The sequence below is a fragment of the Kryptolebias marmoratus genome, linkage group LG10, assembly GCF_001649575.2.
Source record: "Kryptolebias marmoratus isolate JLee-2015 linkage group LG10, ASM164957v2, whole genome shotgun sequence".
NCBI classification, from domain to species: domain Eukaryota; kingdom Metazoa; phylum Chordata; class Actinopteri; order Cyprinodontiformes; family Rivulidae; genus Kryptolebias; species Kryptolebias marmoratus.
This window is the reverse complement of record NC_051439.1, coordinates 20,196,967-20,220,833: the sequence shown is the minus strand read 5'-3', so window position 1 is coordinate 20,220,833 and position 23,867 is coordinate 20,196,967. Positions and strand designations below refer to the sequence as shown.

General features: G+C 37.6%; 1 protein-coding gene across 1 annotated transcript in view; it reads right to left on the bottom strand.

The window, feature by feature from the left end:
* Positions 1 to 23,867, bottom strand: part of sntg2 (syntrophin, gamma 2) — a 73,403-nt gene that overhangs the window by 39,506 nt on the left and 10,030 nt on the right. Inside the window, exons 3-10 of the mRNA XM_025008007.2 lie at positions 18,666 to 18,803; positions 18,501 to 18,557; positions 18,297 to 18,354; positions 15,873 to 15,916; positions 14,475 to 14,516; positions 13,090 to 13,177; positions 10,404 to 10,480; positions 1,464 to 1,588 (exon numbers count right to left, since the gene is read on the bottom strand). Of these exons, the coding sequence (XP_024863775.1) occupies positions 1,464 to 1,588; positions 10,404 to 10,480; positions 13,090 to 13,177; positions 14,475 to 14,516; positions 15,873 to 15,916; positions 18,297 to 18,354; positions 18,501 to 18,557; positions 18,666 to 18,803 (629 nt within the window). The remainder of the gene's footprint in view (positions 1 to 1,463; positions 1,589 to 10,403; positions 10,481 to 13,089; positions 13,178 to 14,474; positions 14,517 to 15,872; positions 15,917 to 18,296; positions 18,355 to 18,500; positions 18,558 to 18,665; positions 18,804 to 23,867) is intronic.

Here is a 23,867-nt window from a genome sequence, read left to right as displayed (position 1 = left end):
CACAAAGAAGCAAACTAAAACCAGTTTTGTGAAATTTATTCATTAAAAAAAAAAGTCCTAAATGACAAAAACATTGAGTGGCAAAATAGGCTTTTATTCATCACCAGTGCTTTTTATTAGAGATATGACGAGATCTACTTCATGTTTCAGAGAAGATTCAGAGCTCAGATAATGGGAGTTAAAGTTTAGATGAGTGCACTCTGCAGGGGAATTGAGACAAAACTGGAAATCCTACAACAGAGACGGACAATAGGTTGACAACATGCAGCTTATACTCCAAGAAGACCCTCATGTTTAAGTGTAACCCTTGTGGGAGTGGAGAGAATAAAACAAAGTTTGTAAAATTTTGGAAAGTTTAGAACTGCTCATGTCAGACCGTTAGCAAATTCAACAAATCAGTTTCTGTCTTTGGCTCCTTATAAAACCCAGAATCTTTGATCTTTGCAGTTTCTCAGATGGTTCCTGTCAGACTTTGGAGTCAGCACACTCCAACTACAAAAAATAAACCTTAATTTTTATTTCGGCATTAAAAACATTTTTACTATTCAACAGAAAAAGCTCTGGTACCGCTTTCAGCTGACAGCTATTTGCGTAAAACAAGATTCAGGAAATCAGTCCAGCCTCTTTGGAAACACTCAGCAGATGCTTGTAAATAAAGGACAAACATGTTTAAGCTCTAAACTGGATAACACCAAACTGTGTCCAGTAAACAAGTTTAATAACCAATTTAAATCAACTGTGCAGAGCAGAATTATAGTATTAAGTTTTAAGCACCTGCAGGTTTGCTTTTAATGCGTCTTATCACATCGTAAAAAGATTTGTGCTTCGTCTTCAGGGTGAGACAAATGTGAACACCAAGATAGGAAAAAAACCTTCAAATTAATTTAAAAAGCAGCTTTGTTTGTGAAAATGGCTACAGTAAGATGTTAAGAGCATAAACACTAAATTGCCCTATTTGTGCTTTTAGACTCTTCAAATTTATGTCTGATTTGTAGCTTCCTACCCAGAAGCAGATGTTTAGCATTTAAATTTGTTGGGGTTTTTTGAACAAAAATATGAAAATTTTAAAATAATCTGGGAAAAATAAATGCGGCTTGGGAGCTGCAAGTTGTTACAACTAAAACGTATGATGGCAAAACAACGCCTCAGGTTTATTTGTTGCACAGCTTGGCGATTATGGAAAATGCTGATTGAAAAAGCTTCTGTGTAATTACAGTACACAGAAATCAATATAAAAAAGGACAGGCACAATAATCAGAAAACATACACAAGTTCGACCGGCATTCTCACAAATCGGACCTGTAAGCCTCACAGCTGCTGAGGCCTTTGAAGCAGTTTATTTCTGAAGAGATACTGGCATTAACATCCTTATGTTTAAATGAAAAGTGCTTGCCAAGCTAACAGCTCCACTCAGTGAACTGTGCACCTCAGAGGTGAATTATATCCAGCTGGATTAGCCTTACCTTAATTTATCTGTGCCAGCTTTGTATCTGGAGACTCTGGCCATCAACAGGGGCAGGCAGACTGCGTCCAGCCAGCGTTTCTCATACTTTGGTTCATTAGCTGAGGGCGAGGGGGGCGACAGAGTCTGTGTGGAATACAAGAACAATGCAATGAGCTTTCTGCTTTAAGCCCTTTTGATCAATGGCCACGTGGCCTGGATGAAACATTTACATAAACCCCAAAAACCTGGTGTAAATGTGTCAGTATATTCTGATACCAACTCTGACCTTAACACCCCTCACAGCTTTCTCACTGTAGGCTCATCTTAGTTGAGTTTTTACAGTCATGGGAACAAGAAATCCACCTTTCAATTTTAAGGGTTTTAGGTTTCAGGATATGAAAATGATCTGGTCTTTATCAGGTTCTAAAGTTCTTCAAATCCAACCTTGAGTGTTCAAAGCTACACAAGAGATTTCACAATTTTAGTATTTATCTACATATGTAGTTTTTATTTACAAAGCCTTTCCACTCTGGCTTTGTTTTTGTTGAATTTGTTGATATTTACAGCTTATTGAAAAGGTTTCTTTTTTGTAAAAAGAGATTCAGTTAAAAGCAGTGTAATGTATATCTACATTCTTTTAGTATGCAACGAGTAAAACAAAACTGGAAAAAAAAAGTGATTTGTTGTACATTTTACAAAGATATGCTAAAGTAGACAAATTTGTTGGCACCTTTAAAAAGACAATCTTAGCTTAAACATTACTATATTCCAAAGTGTATGACCTTAATTAGAATCACAGGCGGCTTCAAGCTTCCCATCAGACATGCAGCTTATTTAAAGAGAACAAACAGCCACTGAACTGAGCACCACACTGAACATGGAGCAGAGAAAGCAGAGGTGAGAGCTGTCTGAGGAAGATTGTAGAAGATGACAGATATCCATGTTAAAAAGTAAAGGCTACAAAGTTTATGGGACTGTAGCCGAACTCAGATGTGGACGCAAGAGGAAATGCAACCCCAGGTTGATCAGAGAGTGGTGATAGTGAAAAAGAGCAAAGAAACTCACTCACCCAAAAGCATTCAAGCCAAACTCCAAAAGGTGAAGTGCATTACTTTCCAATTGTACAATTGTCACATATTAAATCATAATGGGCTTTGTGGAAAACAAGACAAAATTGTGGGTTCCTCTGTTGGCAGAAAAAAAAAAAATCCAAAAGTCAGACTGGAATTCATTAAAATGCATGTTGAGCCCCAATGTTTCTGGGAAAAATGAGATAAAACTGGAGGTTTTCAGCCAGTTACATTTGTCTTTTTTATTATTGTGGAAGGGAACCAGCTAATTTATCTGTCTGCACACCAAACATCCTCAATAGAAAAACTGGTAGAAATGTAAAATATTCTGGTCTACTCAGTAGATGTGGGTTAAGTGTTTAAAACAGATATACATTTAGATGTGTTGTGTTTGATATCATCCTTGGAATTGAGAGATCTTAAGTGAAAAATTCCCTATTAAAGGTAACATGTGGATCACATGTGGCAGTTGGGTTGCTAGATCTTCTGAGAATGTTTGCCTTCCAATGCAGGGGTAGGGCCAAAAAGAGAAAATGTGATTATAGATTTGGCTTCAGCGTCATTGTAGTCCACAGAACCGTGCCGACAAGATAAAGATCCGTGACATTTTAGTGATTTGTTACCTCAGCCGGAGTCATCTTGGAAGAGGGTCTGTATTTGCGTTCAGGTCGAAACTCATCAAGGAGATTGTTACCAAGTTGATGGGCTTTGAGTTCGGACACAAAGGTGAGATTTAATCTGTCTAATTGCCGAGTAACAGAAGAATGAGTTAAGGTCTTTCCATTACAAGATTACATGTAGGGATGGAGAGATTAAACGTCTGCCAAGTTGGTTTTTTTACAACTCTTCCAATACCAAATACTGTATAACAATTCATTTCATACCTGTCTAAAGAAAGTGTCACATGAATGTGACACACTGGCTATCATTAAAACTGGTCAAATTTAGAATACCATCCATTCACAGCTCCTGAAGCACAATATGCAGACAAAAGCTCTTCTAAGTGGATGTTTTCTCCCATTTGAATGCAAATCACACCACCTCTTAATGAAGAACAGATGCATTACACGTTACCTAATGAGTTACAGGCTCAGGGATCAAATGAGTGAAGATGAGTGAACATCAAACAGCCAATCATTCCTGGAGCAAAAGATTATCTGTCAACTCTAAATCCCCCAACAGCTCCAAATAATCTGATGTAGGCCTATTATCATTACAGGAGCAGTACAGGTGCACGTCTGCTCACAACAAAAACATCACCTGCCTTCTGCTGCGTTCTGGATGGTTGAACACATCACCAGAGAATTAAAAAACACCCCCTGGATGGACTGCAGCCGAGAGTGAAGTGGAGAGGAAAAAGTGCACACCTTAGCAAAGTGAGTCCAGCCCCACCGCTGTTACATAAAGACCCATGTCAGCTCCACAAAACCCACAACTACATTTCTAAAGAAATGATCATCCCTCGCCCCAATTATGTCAACCAAGAACACAATGTTTTTGTTAACTGTGGAGCGGAGGCCTGCCCAAAGTGGGTGGTGTGGCAGGAAATGGAACTATCAGGCTGTCAGAGTGGATTACAATGACAGAGCACCTGCCTCTGTGGAGCTGAAAAACAAACTTAAGCTACCGAGCTGCTGCTGACACCAGCCACTCCTTCATAGATACAGGACTGGCTTTTCGGAGGCGACACGAGCCGAGAATAATTTAAAAGCCAAAGGAAAACAAAAGCTTTGAATATTAATTCTTTGCACAAGAGGAGGTTCTCTGAACAGTTTTTAGACCTCCTAGGATTAAAAATCTATGGAATATAAACCATCTTCAGAAGATAATTTTTATAGAAACTTCAAAATCAAGTAGAAAGCATGATATTGGAGGAAAACAAAATAATGAAGCAAGCAGTTGTACATCATAGGACAACTACTGAAATATAAAATTTGGTTCAATGAGTAGGACTCCATTCAAGATGAGATAACTGACCTTAAAATTGATCTATCAATTTTATAGATGGAGGTAAAATTTGGTGTGGTAGTAGCTGACAGTCATTCCCAACCATTTCTTAATACAAGATTTCAGTTTAGAACAGGCAATATGCTTACAAGGAATGTAATTATAATACAATTTAAAGCATTTTACCTTTTAGTGATATTAAACAAGGATGTCTTGTATTCGTTAAACAATTTGTCAAACTGTTTAGCTAACAGAAGAACCGATAAGTCAGGTTGCAGATTTTTGTCTGGCTTGCTGTGGTGTTAAAAAGATGTAAAAACAGTTTACATTTTAGCAATTCAGCCATTTAAAAAATCCTGTCTCTAAAATATAATGTACACTGCTTCGTGTTGGGGATTTTTACAAAGATATTTTTTGTTCACACTCTTTCTATATACATTTATCTAGAACATGCTTGAATCAAACTTGGATCTTTGTAATGGAAGTTTATAATTTAGAAAAGGTACGTGTGATTAGTAGCCATGATTTAGTGAGCTGTCTACAAATATAAAAAGCAAAGATTTGTGTGAATTCAACAACACTAAGTCGTAACCTGAAAGTCAAGTGATCACTGAAAGGTGCAGACAGCTTTTTTAATTGAAAAAGTTTAAAGTACAGCTAAATAAGCTTAAACTAAAATTAAACCAAATGCAATTTAAAAGTAAACAAAAGTTTAATTAGGCCCAAGGAGCCCCTAATTATCTGACTGATGAAGCTAAAACTCGGATTTTGTCAATAAGCTGTCAGCTTACCAGGGACTCAAAGTCATGATCATTTTTCACTGGCAAAGGCAAATTTGGGCACAATTTAAAGATTTCAGATGCGCCTCTTTAATATTAAATAGATTACTTAAAAAGAACCATTTGTGACGAAACGGTGTGCAAGACAATGTTAAAATCCCGACTTGATTTGTTTTTCTGTACCTAAAAAGTAAATAGAAAACAGGATTTACTTTTTAAATGCATTTGTTAAATCATTGCTTAGATTTTTCACATAAATACAAGTTTGTGATCTTTAATTATTAAATGGAATGCTAATTATTAATCAGTGCACAATACTTGGAATAACCCCATCTATGAGGTAAAGAAATTGTGTTTTTATTGGTGTCATGTTGGATTGTGCTCCTCATTTGAAGAGGAATAGCAATTTATTTTGTTGTCGGATCATATTTCACTCAGCTTTCTTGCACTGTTTTGACTTTCCCATTTTCTGAACAAGTTTTGACATCCCTCAGTGAACTCAGCTGCCCTTTCAGCGCACAGCCATTTATTAACTGGTACAGACCACAACACGAACCAAACAAGAAAAAAAAAACAAGGTCTGTCAGGAAAAGGGGCGCACCATGCACCTCCCCCCAACGTGCCCCATATAACCACGGTGCATTTAGGTTTATTAGACAACTGAAGAGAAATTGCCATCTCCTCACCATGTGATCGCTGAGAGGTAATGAAAAATGGTGAACCTGGGGAAAAAGCCATTTCTCAGACACCTGAGGAACTCGAATCACAAAAAGGACTTCCTGCTTAGCCTTTGAATTGTGAAAATACTGCCCTCTGAAATCATAAAATGAAACCATTTTTAAGCTGATTAAAATTTATAGAAGTTTTTCTTCATGTCTGTGGATGTTATCAAGCATCAAGGTAAACACTTAATTGAATTTCATAACAGGGTCTCTGCATTTTGTTGCTCTATAATAGGAAGTGTTTTAATTTCAGTCAAAAATTCAGTTTTATGAAACTCAATTTAAAAAAGTAAAGTCTGAACTTCAGAGAAATGAAAATTTACACTGTAGTTTCTTTAGAAAATTCTTAAAGTGTGCAAACTTTCTTCTAAAAGTCAGCAGTAATTAGAGTAGGTTATTAAAAATAAAGTTACTCTGAACGTTTAACTCTGCAGAGTATCTATGAGCTTTATTCAGAAGCCCCAAACTTAAACCTTCTTGTTTGCCATTTAGTTGTTTTTACTTTGGAAAACTTTTCAGCTAAGAACTGAAGAAAACAGATTTTGCAGAAAAGTCCTGATCATGACAGAATTGTTAAAATGATGCAGGATTCACCAAGATCAGCATGATTGAATCATTTAATACAGAAGAACCTACTTAACGTTTTAAGATAGCAACTCAAAATCTGCAGTCACTGGTTGCCATGGTGATTCCCAGAGCAACACTCAGGCAGGCTGAAGTACAAACTAAACAAACTGTTGCTGTGCAAAAACTACAATAATTAAAATGTTCTTTAACTGAGGGGTAGTCACAGTTTATTGTAAGAGATGAGGAGCGATATAATGGGAGTGATTGAGTTCAGCTGTGCACGCTCACTGCCCTTCTGGAGGATGAGAAAACAAAACTCAGTCTTATAGCAATGACATACTGGGTAAAACTTGGCAAAAAGGTTGTGGGAATAAAAGATTTGCTTGCAAAGATTTTGGAGAATTTAGTCTGCTTAAAAGTTAGTGTGCAACATTGGCACACCAAAAACATTTTGGTAAATTGTCAAAAAACTCAATTTAAACAGATTGTGTAAAAAAAAAAAAAGAACATTTTGAATTAAAACTTTGAATGATGCTTTTGCTTAAAGTATGACTGAGAAAAAAAAAAAACTGGATTTTCCCAGAAGCCCATTGATGTCCATTTTACGGGAAGCTGACCCCATCAAACATATCTATTCATCTTTTCTTTACCTGCTTTTCCCTTTTGTCAAGGTCACAGGGAGCTGGTGTCTGTCTCCAGCAGTCACTGAGAGAGAGGCGGGGACACCCTGGACAGGTCGCAAGTCCATCACAGGGACACACAGAGACAACCATTCTCACTCACACCTAAGGACAATTTAGAGTTACCAATTAACCTAACATGCATGTTTCTGTTCTGGAGTAAACCCACGTGTGCAGAGGGAGAGCATGTAATCTCCACCCAGAAAGACCGCAGGCCAGGAAACAATCCTACAGCCTTCTCACTGCGAGGCGACAGCTCCAACCACTGCACTGCTGAGCCACCAAACAGCCATCTATTCCTAATTAAGAAATGGAGTTTCACATTTTGATGCCTTTCGAGGATTTTCCCCAACGCTGTGGAAGCAGCAGCAAATCCAAAATTATGACAAACTCTGAAAAACAAGAGTTCTTCAGTGTTTATACACCGACACCTTTAATACCTGTTCAAAAATGTTTTCTTGAATTATTCCTCTAAAAAGGTGCAGCAATTAAATGAATATATTGTGTTTACTGTGTGTTAAGTAGACCAAAAAAAATGAAATCCCACTAAGCTCTGGTAAAAATGAAATGTTGCCTTCTGAAATCAGAGCTTCTGAAGTGAAACTGCTCCTACTGCTCATCTCAGCTGCACACTGTAATCACAGCCATCACTCAGAGATCCAGCTAAAACGTTACCAGTTTTCTTTAACCTTTTTCACCCCCAAATACAGCAGTTAACAGGAACCTGAAAGCATCAAATCCCTATTTTTGTACCTACTGCAACATGATGGAAGGGTGCAGAAACTAAAGAACTGTCTCAGATTAACTTAATTTTTGTTTTCAAAGATAATGTATCGAGTTGGGGGAGCTAAACCCTGTCCCAGAATAAATGCATAGAGGACTAAGGATTACTTTGCATTTACCAACACGTCAAAGTCAAAGTGGATTTGGATGAATCCAGTCCACTGCCTGCTTCTGTCCAGTTAGCAGTCAGCACTGCTGAGGCAGCTGCAGGTATAAATACAGAGACTCTAAAGCAAATAAAGAGCTGATTTCTCTCCTGCTGCCCTTCAGACAGAAAAAAAGAAGTGGGGATTATTCATGAATACAGAGAGCTTCACTGTAAACTGCTGGTTTTAGTCTGATTCTCAGGACGACATTGAAGCAGAGACACTGAAGAGCCCTTTTAAAAGTATTAATAATTCTAATTATTAAATACGTCAAGTTTTGTTTTACATCTGTTCAACTTGTCAATTTTAAAAAAAATTACCTGTTATCCTAGTCAAAATGATGACAAAACTGGGATTAAAAGCTGGTTAGAGGATTTGAAGCAGCAGAAGTGAGTATCTGATCACATTAACTGTTTATGACCTTACTCATCTTTTTATTTTATTCATATACACACACACACACACACATATATACACACAGTTTCAAAACAACTAGGATTCAGTCATCTAAGAAATTGTCATGATTTGGGTAACATTTGCAGTTTAGTCTTAACATTTGCAGTACTGGCTTTATAATTTATAGCTACACTATGCCGTGTTCTCCAACTTTCTCTCCCTGGGCCCCACAAAAGGTGGGAATCACCACGACGACCAGGGACTTGGCAGATTATGAGTCACTGTGTTTTATATTATTCAGCTTTTTATCAAAAAAAATGAAAATGATAAAAATAATTCTGTCAGACTGTCTCAAGAGCTCTCAGTGACAAATTCACTACAGAATAAATTCTTATTTAGATATATGCACCTAAATAATTGAAGAATTCATTGTTTTGTTTGTACGTCTTATTAATTTTGTCCAAATAATTGTGGGATGCCCTGGAAGAAGATCTAAAAAATACCTGCTTTCAGTAATATACATCTACTGGAGAGTCTCAGCCTGTCTCATATCACAGAAAAAACTCGAGTATAAATTAGGAATCCTAAGCAGTATTTTTTCTTTTTCTGCCAACATTAAAACAAAGACCTGCTCATAGATCAGTTTCAAGTGAAAAGACATCAAATTTGTGTACTTAACATTCATTTTTTGTTTGTAAATGCTCCTTTATTTCTTAGACTGCATTTTATGTTTGTGTAATGATGTTTTGTAGTTTTATTCCTAAACGTTACTCCTGTGGATACTAATGAAGTTCTGCTGTGTAAAAACTTGCATATTCAGCTTTGTTACAAAGACTTCAGATGAATCCTGGCGCATCTCGAGATGACTTCACCTCAATGCCAACGCATCCTTAGATCTCTTTATTAAAACAAACAAAGCTGACATCGCTGCAGAAAGTTTGGAGGAAAAAAATGTAAGTATATCAAAATAAAGATTGTGTAGACCTAAATGACCTAAATGAGCCAATATTTGTTGGAATGAATCTCCACTGTTTTCTCTCTGACATGGCAGGTTTTTGTCTTTGAATGAAAAGAGGACTTTGGCACATTTACCAGTTATTGTCTGTCACTGTGTGATGCGGTTCCAGGTCCACATGCAGATGAAGCATTTCCAAACCTTTTCTGTTTGGACTGAGAGGACTGTGGCCTCAGATGATGTGGGAGTACAGCTGCAAACATTAAATCAACGATGAAGATCCTGAGGCACAGCCACAATAATCAATGTTTCGTATAATAACTGCTGTGATGGAAGATATGAGGAGGATTTGTTGATATGAAGAACACCAACAGTTTGAACTCTGATTTATTTAGTACTGTACAAAAAGAAAAGGAGTAGGGGATTAAATGTCTAAGAGAGTCTTCTGTGAGACATTCAAACAAATTTTCAATGCATTTTCTCACCAACATTCAGACCTTCCAGTAATCCTTTTAAAGTGGTCTTGATCAACAGTTTTTCAGGCTTTTTGAAGGTCTGGATCAGGACGTTTTGCACAGTGCTGCAGTGGTTAATCAGCTGTAGGTGTGCATACAATGATTACTTCCTGCGAGTTTGATTAGACTTCCCAAAATATTGAATGAATCAGTGGACTGAGACATGAACACAGGCAAATTAAAGTAAATGTTTCTGCTTATTATTCAGCAGTAATTTAAAACTTATAAGGAAGTAATCTCATAAATGATGTCTTCAGATAATTTCTTGCACTTGATGTGTTCTTACAACTTCCTAAAATAAAATCTTGGCCGCCTGTAAGACTATATAAGGACCGTGGCGCTGACAGACGGATCAAACACGATCCTCTCAACATGAAATATCAAAGACACGATTCTTACCGTGTTGTTTCCATTTAAATGTAAACCACTGTCAAAGAGCGGGGAGGACACTCTGCTGTGATCCAGCCCAGGAGAACCTGAGGAAGAAACAAAGACAATCATCTTAAAAAAGATCTAAAGAATTATTCTAAATTTCTCAATCCAACCCATGTGCATCGTTTATTCCCTCTGAAAAACCTGTAGCCAAGCTTGGCGATAGACTTTAGGGTTTATTGACTTTCCTCTAGTATCCTGCCTTTAAGCAAAGGACTGGAGATCACAGGCAGCATCCGAAAGAGGAATGCTCCTCTTTGATAATTTAGAAAGCCTTTGTGGTTCTGTCACACTATGGAGTGTGGCAGGCCGTTTCTGGCCTTTCTGACTTGTCATTTGTCCCATAGAGGAGAAAACAAACAGCTCCATTCTTCATTTCATCAGGCCAAACATCAAACTTAAACCCTCCGAATCCCATCTCACCCACAACAGGCTGATTTTCTACCAGCAATCACTTAATTTGAGATTTTATCAAATGATATAAATATTCATACTTGTTTTAATTATTTCCCCACATCTGTGTGCCCTTAGGAACAAGATCATTATGTAATGATTATATTTGCTGGTAGAAACTAAACTTATTTACACAAAAAAGTTCATTTCCTCTTTGCTTATAGCAAATCCATGAGACAACAATTATAGTCAGCTCTGCGGGATGGATGTTTGTTTCTTAGCAAACGATTTAACATCTGAGAGCTCTGATGTGAGTTTATATCAAAAGAGAGCTGCAAAAAATATTAGATGTGATTTAATCTGCAATAGTCAGAGTTGTTATAACATTTTCACTAAAATTAATTATTTAGAAGAAATTAAATTTATTTTCTTCCTACTTGTCTGGGGTCTGGTTGCAGAGGAGTCAGGTCCAGGAGGACATTCCTCTTCCCTGCAACACAAGCTTCTCCAAAGGAGTTCCCAGGACAGAGGATACATATTTCAGAGTTCTGGGCCAGCCCTGGAGACTGCTCCCAGTGGACTGCCTGGAAAACCTGAGGAATGTCCAGGAGGCATCTTAAATCAGATACCCGAACCACCTCAGCCAACTGATACAGAGGAGCAGCGGCTCTACTCTGAGCTCCTCACCCCATCCTTAAGGCTGAGCTCCAAAAAACCCAACAAGAGAAGATCACTTCAGCAGCTTGTATTCAGGATCATATTTTAAAAATCAGCCACGAGTCAAATCTCACGTCTGTAAGGTGAGGGTCGGAGCGTAGACAGAGCAGTAAATCTTCATCTTGACCATAACAGACCGGAGCAACGCCCTCATTACTACAGATGAGGCCCTGATTTGTTCCGCTCCATCCCACCATCACTAGTGAACAAGACTCAGATCAGTCATCCCAACCCAGAGGGAATGTTCCACCAGGTTCCAGTTGAGAATCATGACTTAAAGAAGGAGACTAATCCCTGTGCCTCCTGAACATCATGGCTCAGAGGTGCCAACAGAACCACATCCGAAAAAGCAGACCAAGGTGTGGTTTCCACGAGGTTCCCAAAGCAAACGCCGTCCTGTCCCCAACCAGCAGCCCTGGTGGAGTCCAACCTGCAGCAGGAACAAGCTCAAGCCTGCGCTCAGAATTCAAACAGATCTCACTTTAATTAAACAGCACCCCGTCCTTCTGCAGATCTGCTCCACTTTTTAAGACCGATGAAAACCCACACAGATTCACCTGAATTTGAGGTTTGACACTGTCTTTTCAACACCGTGGAGTAAACTTTCTCAGGGAGGCCAAGCAGTGTCATCCCTTGATCGTATCCTCTAGCTTAATTTTATTTTTTTTAAACAAAAAGATGAAATTGCACATAAACTAGAGTTAAAGTTGAACCAGATCAGCCTCAAACCAAAAAGACTAAATGCAATAAAAGGAATACAGCAAAAACTATGCAAAACTGTCATAAAGGTAAACGAAAGGAACCCTTAAGTGCCCCTGTCCCAAAGTCAGAATCCTCATAGTTTGAATTAATAATGATATAAATGTGCATCAGATCCACAGAGTTTAATCCTTCAGAGTTTTTATGTTTTAAGACGAGACACTGAGTTGGGGGCGTGGCCAACAGCAGCTAATTTGCATAATAGTCACATAGCCCTGACAGGACTCAGATATTGATCATTTCTGCCAGTTTTCAGCTCATTTCATGAGAATTGTTTTGTATAGCCCAACTTATTCAAGGAAGCATGATAGCCCCCCTTTAATGATTGTGAGTACATTTAACTGGTGTTTGTTCAGACATTTTCATATTTCCAGCTGATGAAAATGTTTTTAAAAAAAGGATTAAAAATGCCACAAAATTTTCAATTTTATTTCCTGCTTTTGCTTTTAAAACCAGTTGCTTATGCATGGTTGTTTTTCCTCACCTGCATCCGTTTCTTTTACACGTTTATCCGTTCCACTTGAGATGATTTTAGGGTTTGTATTTTCAGCCTTTCAAGCTGCTGAAGTTCAGCTTATCTCCATTTCTGATTTTCCTGCCCCCTTTAAACTACTGAACAAGGCAATTTATCTCTGAAATAAACGCTCATCCACAGAAAAGTACAAAAAATAAAAAATAAAAAACAGGCAGGCTTCGCCATAAATGGCGTTTGCTTTGCCATTTTGAAAATAGCCTGTGAAATTTATTGCGAGGCTGAATGGTGTCACAGCCGGTGAATGCTCACCTAGAGGCAGTTTGAGAAATGATGGGACTTCTCGCAGGTAGCGGACGGTGATGGTGACCTCATCGCCTGCAGTACGCAGGAGGTGAACCTGGCAGCACAAACAGATTGATACAGATAGCGAGAGAGAGATTTTGTGATAAAACTTGATCTCATAAATGAAATGAGCCAGATTCATGTCGAGCTGAAAGCTGCCCGAGCAAAGAAAACGCAGGAGATGTGTAAAGAATCACAATTTAAAATCCAACTGAAGTGTTTTCTCTTGAATCATTAAAAGGACAGAATCTGAAGGTCGGCTTTCCTCTTGTGACAGGTGGCAGCTCAGTGACACCACAAAGTAGCTGCTCTGAATGCCTGATCATCTGACGCCTAAATGATATAAAGAAGTCCTCAAAACTCCCCGTTTCAGCAAGGCATTAGCGTAAAATTAGATTTATGAAACTTTATTGCATCTTCAATAAGAGAAAACAGTAAAAAGGCAGACAAGCTGATAGATGTGACATGGAAGGTCACTTCCCTCTCGTCTCCAGCCGTCTGGAGTAGCTCTTGTTGCTTTAGTCATTTGTCAGCGCTGACAGAGACAGGCTGCCATCAAAAGCTCCGGCTTGTGTTCTGAAGAGAAACTGCTCATTATGTGTTTTGACACTCAGGAGGTGAAGATAGTGAGAAGAACAGCTGTTTGGAGCTATACGGAGAGACAAGTGTGGGTGGGCGTGTGGGAGACGAGGGGATGGCAGGCGATAAAGATATTTAACAAAGACAGGAGCTGAACTGGGAGGGGGGGGAAGCAAACCAGAAAAACAGCATGACAGCTCAGATATTAGCAGCTTCAATTTTAGAGAAGTTTGAATAAAAAATAGAAAAAAGCGATCAGCTCATTACCAGCCTTTTCAAATCAAACTGCGTCAAGAAAAAAGACAAAAGGGCAAAATGAGCGACAGCACATTTTCAAAAACCAAAGATCTGGTTTTAAAATCTGTTAAAGGTGGAAATCACAAAATGTAAATTACTATGGAGGACTGACAATCAAATATAAAGACAGTATTAAGATGTTTTAAATGCAACAAAAAGCATAAAGAAAAAAATGTTTCTATAAAGTAACGTTTAATATATCTGTCATTAGCATTTGTTTTTATTCAGTTTATTAATTCCTCTTAATTTGTTTTAATGCATTTATTTTCTTTAACATTAAAAAAATGAATTACAAAATAAATCAGTAAATATACAATTAGAAAGACTAAATGGGGAATAAAAAGGAAAAAACAATGTACACCACATTATATAGAGTAACAGTTGTATAAAACTTGTTGCATTTGTTTATTGTTTATTTATTCTTGATTAAAACAGTCAGTCCTCCGAAACTAACATCTACAAACTGTTATACTTACAACTTCCTGATGGGTGCAGTGCTCTACATTTATGCCATTGACCTAAAGAAATGAACACAAAAGGTACAAATAAGGAAATCTAATTTTGACAATTTTTCATTTTGTTAACAAAAACAAAAAGATACGAGAACTACAACAAGACAGCACAACAGTTAAAAACAGATGGGGCAAAAATAAAGTTTATGCTGTGTCTAAAGAAGATTGTCCCAAGAATCTTCCGGTTTGTTCAGATGAACCTAAACCTAGAGGCAGTAAGACCCAGAGGCAGGTAACTAAAGTAAAACTGTCAACTTTAAACCAAAATAAAGATCTGACAAGGCAGCAAACAACTAAATGGGAACCAAACACCTCAGGAGAAAGAGGCAAAAAGAGCAAGGACTCATGAGTTAAACAAAACGACTGAACAGTGACTGAGAAGCAGAGGTTTAAGTACACCGGGGAGGGTGATTACTCGTGGGAACAGCTGAGGCTAACGAGCACCTGAGGAGCAGGTGTGGATGGTCAACTGAAGGAACCACAGGGAACCGAGGAAGCAGCATGACGAATGTCACAGAACGGAAACTAACAGAAAACAGGAGGAACTCTACTCTCAAATAAAAAGGAAAACGTGGTCAAAAAACAGCTAAAAAAAAGCGCAATTTTTTGCAACTCTACAACAAGCTACAGGTTCAGTCTGTCCTGTCATGAACTTCAACCTGCTGAGGCCTTTTGCAAAAACATTTTAAAAAAAGTTATGTCTTGTCCCACTTTATTATACTAGTCTTAATTTGTTTATATGCCTGCATACTTAGTTCTCCTCCTCAGAAGCTCCCAGTTTACTGGGTTTCCTCCGGAAGAGCTGCTATATTCTGGTGTGTGACAGTTCAAATACGCTGAAAATAAAAACCCAAGTAGAGACGATCCAAAGCTGGAGGCTGCAGCACTTCCATATTATAATTCCTAATAACGTCCAATATGAATGTTAATGTTATTGCTTTGCTGTCCATTCAATCTGTTTAAAATTCCAGATAAACAGCACATCCAATAAAAAAGCCAGACAGATTCAAATTAACTCCAGTGAATATACATGCAACACAGACCGTTCCTGACAGTTATTCTGAGGAATATTGGTTATTTGTTAGTGACCTCCTGAATAATCTGCCAGATGGACAGAGAAATTTGTTGGATAAATTGAATTTGGAGTGGTTAGTATCTCTATATCTGTCCACGATATAAGCAGAACAGAAGAGCATCGAGACATTAAACGACTCATCTGATTCCAATTATGCAATACAATATTCAGATCACTTTTCTTTAAATTAATTTCACTGTCAAAACAAAAGAGCCGAAATTAAGTCTCCTCTTGTCTGTGACCTAAACCAGCATCCAAGCAAATAAGTCATGAACTGATGTACCAACCTGCAGCACGGCGTCGCCAACGAACAGCTTCCCCGTCTGATCGGCTGCAGACATCAATTGTCAGAGGTTAATGAAAATATTACAAAATAATTGCTCATTTCATACACAGTAATGTGGTGGAAATGGCAATCAGTGTGTCAGAATAATCTTTGGCAACATCCTAAAGGTTGAGGAAAGAACACAGGAAAGCATGAAATTGGGAACTAATTAGGATATAAACTCATTTGCAGTAAAGTGAGAAGAAACAGTGGAAGCTCTGTTGTGATAAACACTCTTAATGTCCTGAAGACATGAATGTCATGTCCATAAAAGGAGACATTAGGGAGATATTTCGATCGCCATGTTCTGATACCAGAACTTAAGTGACAAATATTCAATAATTTTCTCTATAAATTAGTATTTTATTTCTTCACTCTGAATAACGGTCACATTTCAACTGTTTTTTTATTGAAACTAAATTAAAAATGTTCTGTGAAACTAAATGCTTGAGTCATTTAAATTTACCAGAATAGTTCAATAACAGATTCTAAATTATAACAAACTCATGTCTATTTCTAATTGGCAATAGTTAGTTTTTCCCTGCAAATTGTTAAGGAAGCAGTGTAAAGTCAGCATTTTCACTGAGATGCAGCCATCTGAACAGCATTTAAAACAAAGTCTCAAATCGTTCACAGAAGTTTTGAATTTCCTTACACAAGTTGCAGAGGCTCAAAAAACTGACAAATACTCAAACTGCAGAGCTTCCTTGAACCCAACTAAAATCGTTAAAGAGCTCTTAGAGCTGACCTGACATCACATATGACCCTGAAGAAGGTACTTATTTTATACATTTTTATTTGTCACTGTGTCAGCAGTAAATGGGTTTATTTTTCTGAGGAAAAAAACCCTGTTCCCCTACTTTTATTTAGAGAGAATAAATGTTCTGTAAAGTCGTGTAAAAAAGCAAAGACTAAGTTGAAGTTGTGTATCTTTAGTAGCTACATATGCCAAATAAAATTTATTTGAATTGTCTCAACTTCGGTAATCTTCTGTAGAACTGAATTTTAATTACAACTCTCCAATGTGATGGAGGTTTCATTTATCAGACTGCCTTTTTAGATGCTGGCTTGCTCTTTCCTCCCGTTTTAAACCCTGTTATTTTATCTTAATAAAGGAAATTCTTCAATATGGATGAGGCGTGCCCAAAACATTTTAGCAAAATCACCTTCCTGCAGCAGCTGAGAGCCCAATTTACTGCATCTTAGAACCAAAAGGCAAACAAAGAATGCACAAACAACTTAAACTAATTTAGTAGTTTAGCTTAAACAGTCAGGTTTTAGTGCAGTAATGAAAGCAGCAGATTCCACCCATATATACTTAAAAGGATAAAAAAAATAAGTGAAAATAAAAACGGTGGGGAAAATTAAGTCCATCCTTTCTGTTTCCATTTGAATTAACGAGGTTAAGTAGCAGCCAGGTACTGCTAATGAAATACACTTTAATTAACTGATCAGTGAGAGCTCATCTATAAAAAACAGGAGTTTGCTGAACTGGGGGATTCAGGTGTTTTAACACAACACCAAAGAGGAAAGAACAGCAATGGCCTTAGAAAAGCAACTGTTGCTGCCCATCAATAAACAAAACACTGCAGCACAGCTTACGTCTGGAAAGTTTCATCCGAACAAACCCCAAGACTTTGGGGACAAAAGTGCAGCTGTTTGGTTTTTCTCCAAACATTACGACCAAACAATATCAGCACAAACATTTCATGCTTACTTTCAAGCATGGTGGTGGAGAGGTGATGATTTGGGCCCATTTTGTAGCCCAAATGTCCATCATACAAAAGGTAGGGCTTGGCCTAAACAAGGTCATGATGCAACAGGACGACGATCCCAAACTCGGCAGCTAAACTACAACAGAACGCCTGAGAAAGAAAAGAATCCAAGTGTTGCATGGTTCAAAGTCCAGACCTCAGCCAGATTCACATGCTGTGGTGAGACATTAAGAGCTAGTCTGCAAACCTCATTGAACTGAAGAAACATTGAAAAGAAGAGTGGGCCAAAAGCCCTCCATATGAGAAGGTCATAAAGGGCCATTACTTCAAGAAATTGTCGTTAAAGGTGATGTACAAGTATCTTTATTATGGCTTAGTTTTTTTTAATAATTAATGACACCAAGTTTATCTGTGGGCCACTGAGCTCTCACAGCCACTTACATTTACAGAACCTTTCTGCATTTCTTGCAAATTTCCCCTCATTTGATGTGTGTTGATGCCATCAAGGTGCTGCGTTTGGAGACAACCCATTTATCTTTGTTACAGTTTGGGTCGCTGGGTTTTAAAGCCGTAAGCTAGAGAGGCTAATGAGCTGCTGTGGAGTTGCACTGTGTGGAAAAACAAGCAAAATGACAACACAAATTAAACTATAAAATAATCTGATTTCTTACCCACTTGATCTTTAAAAATCTTTGAAATGACCACCGGCACATTATGCTCTGCACCTCCCTGAAAAGGGCCAAAAATGAAAGAATAAAAGATGAATAACAGTTTTTGCCACACTCTTGCAAGTTAATTTCACAAAGTCATCTCTTCCACCCAAAGCCTTCTCATTTCCACTGTAGCCTCTCCATAATGAAATCTTATCAGCTTACTTTGATGCTTAAGCCCAGACCGCCAGTCGCTTGTCTCCGCAGTACAACAGTTCTGTGCTTTAGAAAGGGGGAGTTTTTTTATTGGCAAAGGGATATTGTGGACATTGAAACAGTTATCTGGAGTTATGTGGCATGAATGTCAATGAGAGTCTCGAACGCACTTACATTTACTTGGGATTCAGTTCCACTCGTGCAAACCACATCCAGCTTCTGGATGGTTAATGCGTCTCTGGTCAATTTCAGGCAGACATCATAGGTATTGTTGGTCTCCTCATTGTACAGCAAAGCAATTCCTGATTTTGTCTGTTGGAAACGAGAAGAGCATTGACATTTTGCCAAGCAGAGCAATTACGCACACAATGAACATTTTAATCCTCTTTTCTCAATTTGTCTTTTTTGTACGCCGTTCTTCTGGTGGAGTTTTGGGTTAATTGGTTTTGGTTGACACAGCCAAACCTTTTCATGTAAGAAGAAGAAGATTGTCTACTTTTATATCTGCATTACAAAACGAAAGTTTAGATAATTGTGAGCAATTATTTAAATCTTAACAGAAATGGCAGGCAGCATCAATGTGCATTTGTGCAAGAAAAGAAAAATCCCCCAAACACAAAAATGTTTATCAAACTTCTTAAATTAAAATGTTTTCTCTGATCTTTGATTTCATAGCCATTACTTGAAAATATTGGCACATTTCTAAGTTATGTATGAATGCATCTTATGATGTCACCTTTCCAATAACATTGAATTTATGAGTAAAGTAGATTTTATATCAATACTTGTAATTAACAGGAGTTAGATTAATATGCAGTTTTATAATTTGCAATAAAGCCACAGATGTGATTAGAATCTTATTTAAAGTACAGCATGCAGAATATTTCTAAACACATTATAATGAGTCTTTCCAAAGTTTCCACTCAGTTTTTTGGGACCCAGTAGAAGCGTGTTGAGAGTTTCCCTCCTTCTGGTTGCAGATTTCTCTTAGTTTTAGGTTTTGCTCAGGGGCTGCAAACTTTGGTCAGTGTTACATGAAGGGAAAGAAATGTGTTGTGGTAAACTTCTTTATCAACCATCTTTACTGCCAGCTTGTGTCGGGCTGTGAGCTCTTGTTTGGTTTAGATTGAGTCACTTTTGTCAGACTGAAAATGTTTGAGTCTGAGTAAAGCTTTTGTTCACCAAAACAGTTCAGTGCTTGTTTTTCTCCAGTGCCTTTTGTGTCGTCCCATGAAAGCAAGCTGTGGGTGTTTGCAACTCAGACACTTTCAAACTGAAGCCATATTTGCAGTTGATTGTTTTTAGTACACATTTTAATTGAATAAGCAGGTACATTAAACACCAAGTGATAGAATAACCAATAACCATTAATCCATCAGTCTTTACCCAGTTCTTTGCCCATCTCCAGCAGTCACTGTGTGAGTGATGGAGAACACCCTGGACAGGTTGCAAGTCCATCAAATGTGATAGACAACTGTTCACATCTGGGACAATTTAGAGTTATTAACCCAACATGTTTTTGGTCTGTGGAAGGAAACTTAAGTGCTCAGAAAACCCACTCATTCACAGGGACAACTGATGCAATAATGCCATATATTGGTGAAAACTTGAAGCAAATCAGTAAAATTCATTGAACCAAATTGCTACACGACTGAACAGTATTAGGTAAAATATTGTGCTTATATTGTTATAAAAGCATGCTGGAATTCAGCATTTACCTGAGCTATTCCTACTTTCTATTTACACTTGCAGGACATTTTGGGGAACTCCAAACAGACCTTTTTCAGGTTGGTTTGACTTAAGCCTCGTTGATTGGAGGAAAAAAAAAAAAGTTCATTGCAGACCATTGTTAAGACTAATCAAAAGTAAACCAACTAAAGCTAAGCTCTCATACACAAAGACAACAAAAGAACAATTAAGTTACTGCGAAGCTCTGTCTGCATTTCCATTGTCCACAAAAGGTTTACTGCAGTTAAACCAGCTTGTTTTAATTTGAAAGAAACTAGACAAAAAGCTCAAAGGATAAAGTCAGCCATAATTGTTCAAAGTGTCAAATGACTCATTGAGCACAATAGGAATTGAACAATGCAAAACTAAATACTTCAATTATGTCAACAGTCTGGGTTGTGATATTTAAACAGCATATAAGTGAGAAATGAAGGCACTAAAAATATACCCTTCTAAAAGAAATAAATGACAGCTTCACAAAAGACAAGTGGTTGCAGTTTACCAGTTTGTATTTTGTGAGAATACTGCAAAATAGGATATGACTCCCTTTTCACTGATGCACTCCTGAGGGATGAATGTATTTGAAAAGGTCACAACCACAACATGAGTGAGGTCAAGCAATTCTCTTTTAAGACACTTGAGAAGGAAGGTCAGGATCTGCTCCCATCCAAGAAGGCAAGAGTATAAATTAAGACTTGAATCGTGGCTGCAGCAGCAACACCTGTGACTTTCAGATGACACAAGTTAAACATTTTCATGACAAATTAATGAGTGGGAAAAGAAACCAAATTCCTGCTTTTTATTTCTAACCCTGAAAGCAATTTCCTTATGAGTCGCTTTGATTGACAATTAACTTTCCTGTGGAAACAAACATAAGGAAATGAAAGTCTTTATTCTAAGAATAAATTACAAATTAGCATTTACGTTCAATTTGAATGTTTAGAAAATACTATTATTAGTAATTTTTAGTTGCCAACATGAACCGAAATTAAAACCAACTTTGTTCCAAGTCAAATACTTGCTGGTTTCAATCATGTCATCCATTTTAAAATAAAGCATAAAAGCCAAGAAATATAAGTGGCTACTACTTTAAAGTTTGATGGGTTGGAAATGGGTTGGAAATTAAAGATGAAAATTTAAACACTTGCAATTTCCTTGAAGTGCTGGCAGTGAAGAAATCACTTTGAATTTCCACCTTGAATAAAGTGTTTGGTGACCAAAGGCTACAAAATGTTTCCTCCATGTTCTAAAATCCATGTTTTTAAATCAAAGCAACTAATGTAAAACTTTGTTGCTTTCAGAATCTCAGGTTTAAAAAAAAATAAAAATTTCCTGCAGCATTTGTGCCTCTTATCCACATGTAAATTTTTGGTGGGATTTCTTTTTTTTTTAAAGAATGGTGGATGACATTGCAGCCCACTATTTGTGCCCTAGGAACCATAAGGATGGAGGTTGCTGGACAGTCTTAGTTTGCAACCATCAAGTGCGTCAAGTGATAAAAAAACAATTAGACTAATTTATAGCCTAACTGAACATTTGATCAGCTGCAGTGGTTAAATAAAACCATTCCTGTGCATCAGGGACTGTCTACAGCAGGGGTCTTTAATCCTCGGTCCTCAAGGGCCACCATCCTGCAGGTTTTCCTTGTTCCTCTGCTCCAACACACTTGATTGAATCAATGGGTGATTAACAGGCTTCTGCAGAACATGAAGAGGTGATTTAACCACTGAATTAGGTGTGTTGGAGCAGGGAAACAATGAAAACATGCAGGATGGTGGCCCTTGAGGACCAGGATTGGAGACCCCTGGTCAACAGGAAGCAGAAAAATTAAACCTGCGCTGCTGAACACCGTCACTGATGAAGTATTTGCAAAATAAATTAAACAGAATATTAAATTCACTCAAAGCATAAAGTACACATTCTGCAAACTGTTGAATTTACTTTTTAAAAATCAAAAACAATTAAGCAGATGACTTAAAGCAATCTGACAGCAACTGAAACAAATTGTCTATTCTGAGGATGAAGTTCCGACACCGTCTGGTACATATGGTAATATTTTTGATTGTACACAGGAATGAACATCTTGTAAAATCTAATCAGTTAATAAAAAAAAAATATGAGACCGAAGCAATTCAAAGCACTGTGATGAAGTGACCTTTGATGAATGGCTCTCAAAGTGGGAAATTAAACCATGAAAAAAAAAACAGTTTCGGTTTCTGACTTTTGCCACAAAACTGTTGGATTAGGTCTCGTTTTCAAACATTTAAAAACCACCAATTTCCATCTAAGGTTTGATAGCTTCCCCACCAATTTAAAACCCTTTATATTTACCTTTTACCCAAACTAGAAAGTTTCCATTATATATCTTTAATAATGTAATACAGTATTTTGGAAAACTACTTCCATTTCTTTACCATGATAATCTTTCCACAAAAATAAAAAGGGTATTTTTTAAATTCATTTTTATCCATCCTATAAGTGAAGCAAATGTCACATTTATGTGACGTGCCTAACGTTCATAATTATTGGTTTCCTGCTTGTGCACCACTCGCAACATCATGACAGCGAGAAGTTAAAATGATTCAGAAGATAGTTTAAAGATCCAATTTTCCATTTGTGGAGAATCATTAAGGAGTTACATGAGAAGGTTTGTTCCAGCTTTCCTGAGAAGGTCTCTGCTTGGGTGCTGAGAGGAGAACCTGGCTGTCCTAGAGAGAATCTAGGTCCATTACTTGTACTGAGATTAAGATTATTTAAAGTCCAGGTTGTGAAAAGCAACAGAGGGGGGGGAAAACAAAACTCAAGAGGGTGAATACTCTCGCATCTCACTTCTGTTATTCAGCTTGATAATCTGGAGGAGCGATAGGAATGATAGTTTCATGGTGTAGTTTGGAGAAAAGACCCCTCCAGAATGATTTTTGTTCCAGCGTAGTTATTTATCCAATGGTTCACTTTGGATTTGAGAAAACTTTGAAGGGTTACCTCCAAAGCAAAGTCGATATATAAAGATTTGCAGAAGGTTGTGATGCATTTGATCCGTAAAGTCACCACATCTTTGGCAAATAAAAGTGTGAACTTTATTGAAAGAAAATCAAAGCTGCTCTTTTATAAAGCTCACTAGAATTGTGCCAGAGGGTGAAAATTCATTTGGACGGGGGCATCTCACACACACACAGCAGGAGAGCAAACTCAAACAGAGATCACATCAGTCAAATATCTCATAAGGTTTCACTTTATGTCTACAGTTCGCTCCACGACTTGCTATGAATATTTAAAAACCTCAACTTCATTAAACATTAAAAAAAATAAACATTTATCATAATCATTTCTTATATTCAGAAGATAAATTAGCAATCTGGAGACATTCCAATGAATCCGTTTATATGGAAAATAAAGTAGACTAATGATAGCGGGAGGAAGCGCCGGTTGAGTTAAAGGACAAACAGAACTCACGGTACACCCGCTGTGGAGACTAGACAAGGTCGAGGCCAATGGGGGTGTTTGTGTCATCAGATCACACCAAGGCTTAAAAAAAAAAATTGAAGTGCAATTTGATCTGACAGCTGGGTGATTAGACTGATTGGTCACATCGGCTGGAGGGGGGCTTGTGAGCAAATCACCAGCTGAGATCACATCAGCCGAGTGCTT